We start from the raw sequence: 7,476 nt of genomic DNA on the forward strand, positions 1-7,476 counted from the left end.
AGTATATTTTCAATATATGAAAGCAAAACTTTCATTCCACTCCCTTAATATTTCAACTTCCATTTTGATGAAATTATTTACTTCAAATCAAATGCGGAGCCAGAATTTGACATTTATAAGTTATATATCCTAATTTTCTGAAGTTATTTAGTTTTAAATAAATAATCTATACATAGTTAATGAACTTTTAAGACAAATACATAATTTAACTTGTGCAGCGGATGGAGTTGCTCCTCTCTTAATTAGGGATTAGGGGTTCGAACATGGATATGGAAAAAATCTTTGGAGGAAGCGCTCCCCCGAATAGGCGCGATACAGTGCGAATTATCTGGATTAATTGGGCTCAAATGCGGATATCGAGCACCAACCAGAAAATCAAAGAACATGAAAAATGAGGTAGGAGGTACGATAGCTTTTGAAAAGTAGACATTAAAAATAAAAAACAAAAAAAATTGACTTTAATAAATAAGATTAGGACCAAAAAGTAATTAATTAAATTTTTTTAAAATTTTTTGGAAATTATTGTGAGGACTCAGGTTCGATAGATTTGAAAAGTAGACCTTAAAAACAAAAAAAAAAAACAAAAAATTGACTTAAATAAATAAGATTAGGACCTAAAAGTAATTAATTCAAAAGTTTTTAAAAATTTGGGAAATTATTGTGAGGACTACAAAAGTCCTCACATTTGCTCTTATATTATATAAACTAGTTATGTGAGGCCCGTGCTAAGCCCGGGCTCAAACTCAAGATATAAAAGTAGATATTTTAACTAAAGAAATATAATAATCTATACATAGTAAATGAACTTTTAAGACAAATACATAATTTAACTTGTGCAGCTGATGGAGCTGCTCCTCTCTTAATTAGAGATTAGGGGTTCGAACATGGATATGGAAAAAATCTTTGGAGGAAGCGCTCCCCCCCGAATAGGCGCGATACAATGCGAATTATCTGGATTAATTGGGCTCAAATGCAGATATCGAGGACCAACCAGAAAATCAAAGAACATGAAAAATGAGGTAGGAGGTTCGATAGCTTTTCAAAAGTAGACCTTAAAAACAAAAAACAAAAAAAATTGACTTAAATAAATAAAATTAGGACCTAAAAGTAATTAATTAAAAAGTTTTTAAAAAATTTGAAAATTATTGTGAGGACTATTGTAGTCCTCACATTTGCTCTTATATATAATAGTAATAGTAGTAATATGATCAATCAAATTTCGACAGAATAGCAACGTACTTAAGCCATTATGTAAAATGTCGTAAGACTATTAAAACTTTGTCATTATCCCATTAAACAAGATGGATAATAGTGGAAATTAAAGTAATCGTCCCCTTGGATATTTAGAGAACTATAATTAGGTGCCGAAATAATTCAATGTGAGAACTCTATCTTAACCAGCTTTTCCATTATAATTAATTATATCTTCCTTGTTATAAAACTATATAATTGGAAATAAACAAGAGAAGCAAACTAATAACTTTGTAGAAAGAAGGGAGAGATTATATTTCACTTCTTGTTGATATCTCAAATTGAGAACTTAACTATCTATTTATAGAGATGGTAAATCTCTTGATGAAGTCATCAATGACAACACCAAGAATTAAAATCAAATTTGTGTTGCTTCATTTTCTTCATTTCATACATGCCACCAAATGTACATGTACCTATTCTTATTTAGGACATGTGAAAAACGTAGGCTATATGGACATTCATATATATTTTACAACACTCCCCCTTGGATGTCCATTGATAGATAATATGCCTCGTTAAAACCTTACTAGAAAAAACCCAGTGGGAAAAATTCTAGTGAAGGAAAAAGAGTACATATTTCTAATAATATACATTTTGGTTGCCTCATTAAAAACCTTACAAGAAAAACCCAGTGGGACAAAACCTTGTATGGAAAAAAGAGTACAACATGTATTAACTCCCCCTGATGAGAACTTCAGTCCAAATATTTGAATCTTCGCATTCCAATCTTGTGCACTATCTTCTCGAAAGTTGCGGTTGGTAGAGACTTGGTGAACAAATCAGTCATATTATCACTTGAACGAATCTGTTGCACGTTGATATCACCATCCTTTTGGAGCTCGTGTGTGAAGAACAACTTTGGTGAAATGTGCTTTGTCCTATCTCCTTTTATGAATCCTCCTTTCAATTGGGCAATGCATGCTGCATTATCTTCATATAAGATTGTGGGTATTTTATCACATTTCAAACCACACTTTTCTCGAATGAGATGTATCATTGACCTCAGCCACACAACTTCACGGCTCGCTTCATGAATAGTTATTATCTCAACATGATTTGATGAGGTAGCCACAATAGACTGCTTTGTAGATCGCCAAGATATGGCAGCGCCCCCACAAATAAATACATAGCCTGTTTGAGATCTAGCTTTGTGTGGGTCAGATAAATATCCTGCATCGGCATAACCAACAAGATCGGGACTGCAATTGCTAGAATAAAATAAGCCCAAATCGATAATCCCCTTTAGATACCTCAATATGTGTTTAATTCCGTTCCAGTGTCTCCTTGTAGGAGCACAACTATGTCTCGCTAACACATTAACTGAAAATGTTATGTCAGGCCTTGTGGTATTAGCAAGATACATTAGTGCACCAATTGCACTAAGATATGGTACTTCTGGACCAAGAATTTCCTCATTCTTTTCTTAAGGTCGGAATGGATCTTTATTCGCATCAAGTGATCGAACAACCATCGGAGTACTTAATGGATGTGCTTCATCCATATAAAATCGTTTCAACACTTTCTCTGTATAGGCAGATTGATGGACAAAAATGTCATTTGTCAAATGTTCAATTTGCAAACCAAGGCATAAATTTGTCTTTCCAAGATCTTTCATCTCAAATTCCTTCTTTAAATAATCAATTGCCTTTTTGAGCTCTGCAGGAGTTCCAATAAGGTTTATGTCGTCAACATATACAACAAGTACAACAAACTCCGATATTACTTTCTTTATAAAAACACATGGGCAAATTGCATCATTTGTATAGCCTTCCTTTAACAAATATTCACTAAGGCGGTTATACCACATGCGCCCGGATTGCTTCAAACCATACAATGATCTTTGTAATCTGATTGAATACATTTCCCGAGACTTTGAACTACATGCTTCAGGCATCTTAAATCCTTCAGGGATTTTCATGTATATTTCATTTTCAAGTGATCCATATAGATAGGCTGTGACCACATCCATCAAATGCATCTCAAGTCTCTCATGGACAACGAAACTAATGAGATAACGTAATGTTATTGCATCCATAACTGGGGAGTATGTCTCTTCATAATCAACACCAGGCCTTTGTGAAAATCCTTGTGCAACAAGGCGTGCCTTATATCTTTGTATCTCATTTTTCTCATTTCTTTTTCGCACAAAAACCCATTTATAGCCAACGGGTTTAATGCCATTAGGTGTTTGGACTATAGGTCCAAAAACTTCCCGTTTGGTAAGTGAGTTTAACTCTGATTGAATTGCCTCTTGCCACTTTGGCCAATCACGTCTTTCTTGGCATTCTTTAACAGATTGGGGTTCAAGATCCTCACTATCTTGCATAATTCTTGTTGCAACATTATAGGCAAAGACATAATCCACATTTATTTCCAATCTATTCAAATTAGTCCCAACATTAATTGGATTAATTGATATTTCCTCATTTTCTTGAGTCTCAGGCTCATTGATTTCTTCAAGAATATCACTATTGCTCAAATCTCGAATTTCTTTGTGAGGTTCTTTCGTAGTGTCATCTTGACCATTTGTTTTTCTTTTTCTAGGATTTCGATCCTTAGAACCCAATGGTCTACCACACTTCTGGCGTGCTTTGGACTCATTTGCTATGACACTAGTAGATGGTCCTACAGGGACATCAATCCGAATCGGGACATTCTCTGCAGGGATATGTGATTTGGTAATCCTTTTCAAATCTGTAAATGCGTCTGGCATTTGATTTGCTATTTTCTGCAAGTGAATAATCTTTTGAACCTCTTGCTCACAAATAGAAGTACGTGGATCAAGATGAGACAATGATGAATTATTCCACAAAATTTTCCTTTTTATTTCATTATTCTCTCCCCCTAATTTTGGGAAAATTGTCTCATGAAATTGACAATCTGCAAATCGAGCAGTGAACAAATCTCTGGTTAATGGTTCAAGGTAGCGAATAATGGAGGGCGATTCAAACCCAACATATATTCCTAATCTTCTTTGGGGACCCATCTTGGTGCGATGTGGTGGTGCTACGGGCACATATACGGCACATCCAAAAATTCATAGATGGGATATATTAGGTTCTTGACCCAAAACCAATTGCAACGGAGAAAATTTATGATAGTTTGTCGGTCTGAGACGAACAAGTGTTGCTGCATGCAAAATAGCGTGACCCCAAACAGCCGTGGGCAACCTCGTTTTCATGAGTAATGGTCTTGCAATCAACTGCAGACGTTTAATTAATGACTCTGCAAGGCCATTTTGAGTGTGAACATGAGCTACAGGATGTTCAACTCTTATCCCAATTGATAAAAAATAATCATTAAATGCTTGGGATGAAAACTCTGCAGCATTATCAAGGCGAATAGACTTTATCGGATTATCAGGAAATTGTGCCCGTATTCGAATTATTTGTGCCAATAATTTCGCAAACGCCAGGTTGCGAGATGACAGTAGGCACACATGAGACCATCTAGAAGAAGCATCTATTAGGACCATAAAATATCTAAATGACCCACTAGGGGGGTGAATTGGTCCACAAATATCCCCATGTATACGTTCCAAAAATTCAGGGGATTCAAACTCAACCTTTGTAGGTGATGGCCTAATAATTAACTTGCCTTGATAACAAGAAGGGCAAGAAAATTCATTGTTTAAAAGAATCTTCAGGTTCTTTAATGGGTGCCCATTTGAATTTTCTATAATTCGTCTCATCATTATAGATCCAGGGTGTCCCAATCGATCATGCCAAAGTACAAACGTATTGGAGTCAGTAAACTTCTGGTTTACGACAGAGTGTGCCTCAATTACACCAATTTTTGTCCAATATAAGCCAGAAGACAAAGCAGGAAACTTTTCTATAACAACTTTCTGGCTAGAGACATCCTTGGTGATACCAATATATTCAAGATTCATCTCATCCATTGTTTTAATATGGTATCCATTTTGACGGATATCTTTAAAACTTAATAAGTTCCTTCTGGACTTAGGAGAGAACATGGCATTGCTTATAATGAGTTTTGTTCCCTTAGGCAAAATTATGGCGGCTCTTCCGGAGCCTTCAATCAAACTAGTACTACCAGATATGGTATTAACATTTGCCTTACCCATAAGTAAATGAGTAAAATATTTCTTGTCTTTGAATATAGTGTGTGTAGTAGCAGAATCAATCAAACAAATGTCTTCATAATTGGATTTTAATCCAAACTTGCTTTGACAATAATCCATAACTTCAAGTGAAATTACACAAAATTAAATGAATACCCATTAAATATTAACACTTATACACATATAAAGTCAAGGAGGTTAGATAATGCTAAATAGTTTCACGTATTTTATCCGGTAAAATGAAGTATACCAAGAGACATGAATTAACTATGTAACTGTAAAAATGAAATAGCATAACACTGCAATTTTTACCACTAGATTTGATAAACCAATTTCCATCTTTCCAGTTCGCTCTTTAGTAGTATATTAATTCTATTATACTTCAAGTATAAAGTGTAGTGATTAAAAGAATGTAAAGTGTATATAAAATGAAAATTTTTGTCGGCCAGAGGAATAGAAGAAGTAACAAGATATAGATAATTCAAACTCCATTGAATTGGTGTCATAAGTTTATAAATCTCCCAAAATACTCACTGAGCCTTTATAATTAGTAAGCAGAGGATACTGTCACAAGACAAACCAGTTTTTTTTTTTTTTTTTTTTTAAATATTAATAACTAACTATAACAAACTGACTAAATCTAGACTAATTAAAAATAGTACTCATGTAAACAACTACTGTCACATGGTCTTTTATTCATCAACTATTACGACTAGTAAAAATTAAAATAAACAACTTAATCATCTCTAACCACAGAACCATCACCAATCAAGTGATCTATCTTTCGTTCAGGGTGCTCAAAGAAATCTGCTACATCCAAGTGTGTGATGTCAATTTGATTTTCAGAGATAAAATTAGCTTCGGGATTTTTCTTTTTTCTTTTAATTGATGCTTGATAAAGCTCAACCAAGTGTTTTGCCGTACGACAGGTACGTGCCCAGTGTCCAATTCCACCACATCGATAGCATTTATTTTCTAAGCCACGTGCTTCTGGCACTTCATGCCTATCATCCTTCCTTTTCCCCTTTTGGTGGTGATTTTTCTTTGAAGAGTGATTAACACCAGGAAAATAATTTCTTCTTTGACCATTATCACGACCACGACCACGACCACGACTATTATCACGACCACGACTATTGTCATGACCACGACCGGGGCCACGACCTTTTCCACGCCTGGAGTAGTGGGCATACACCTCATTTACTTCCGGGAGTGGTGCAGCGCCAGTAGGTCGATTCTTGTGATTTTTCATCAGCAAATCATTATTTTGTTCAGCCACAAGAAAATGGGCAATCAAATCACAATACTTTGTGAAACCTTTCTCTCGATATTGCTGCTGCAGGAGCACATTCGAGGCATGAAAAGTGGAGAACGTCTTTTCGAGTTTATCAGAATCACTAATCTTTTCTCCACATAGTGTCAATATAGAAGTAATTCTGAACATCTCAGAGTTATACTTCATAACTGATTTGAAATCTTGTAGCCTTAAATTGATCCATTCGTATCGTGCTTTTGGGAGGAAGACCATCTTCTGGTGGTCATACCTTTCTTTCAAGTTTTTCCATAAAACGAGTGGATCCTTAATAGTAAGATATTCAATTTTCAGGTCCTCATCAAGATGATGACGCAAGAATATCATAGCCTTGGCATTTTCTTGGTTGGATGCTTTATTATTTTCTTTAATGGTGTCTCCAAGACCCATAGCATCAAGATGGATTTCAGCATCTAGCACCCATGATAGGTAGTTCTTGCCTGAAATATCAAGGGCAACGAACTCGAGTTTTGTAAGGTTAGCCATAAAATAGAGAGAATAAAAATAGTACCTTAACCTTCAAAAATTCCTTGAGACGGTAGAGTCTCGTGCTGATAACGTGTTATAAAACTATATAATTGGAAATAAACAAGAGAAGCAAACTAATAACTTTGTAGAAAGAAGGGAGAGATTATATTTCACTTCTTGTTGATATCTCAAATTGAGAACTTAACCATCTATTTATAGAGATGGTAAATCTCTTGATGAAGTCATCAATGACAACACCAAGAATTAAAATCAAACTTGTGTTGCTTCATTTTCTTCATTTCATACATGCCACCAAATGTACATGTACCTTGCCACCAAATGTACATGTACCTATTCT

General features: G+C 35.0%; 1 protein-coding gene across 1 annotated transcript; it reads right to left on the bottom strand.

Moving 5' to 3' along the window:
* Positions 1–6,074: 6,074 nt before the first annotated feature.
* LOC132630192 (uncharacterized) lies at positions 6,075–7,136 on the bottom strand. The gene is made up of 3 exons (XM_060345773.1): positions 6,883–7,136; positions 6,687–6,774; positions 6,075–6,575 (listed from the first exon to the last, which is right to left on the bottom strand). Exons 1-3 carry the CDS (start codon positions 7,134–7,136, stop codon positions 6,075–6,077), a joined length of 843 nt encoding a protein of 280 aa, XP_060201756.1.
* Positions 7,137–7,476: the final 340 nt, after the last annotated feature.

Source organism: Lycium barbarum, chromosome 3 (genome assembly GCF_019175385.1).
Source record: "Lycium barbarum isolate Lr01 chromosome 3, ASM1917538v2, whole genome shotgun sequence".
Classification (NCBI taxonomy): Eukaryota; Viridiplantae; Streptophyta; class Magnoliopsida; order Solanales; family Solanaceae; genus Lycium; species Lycium barbarum.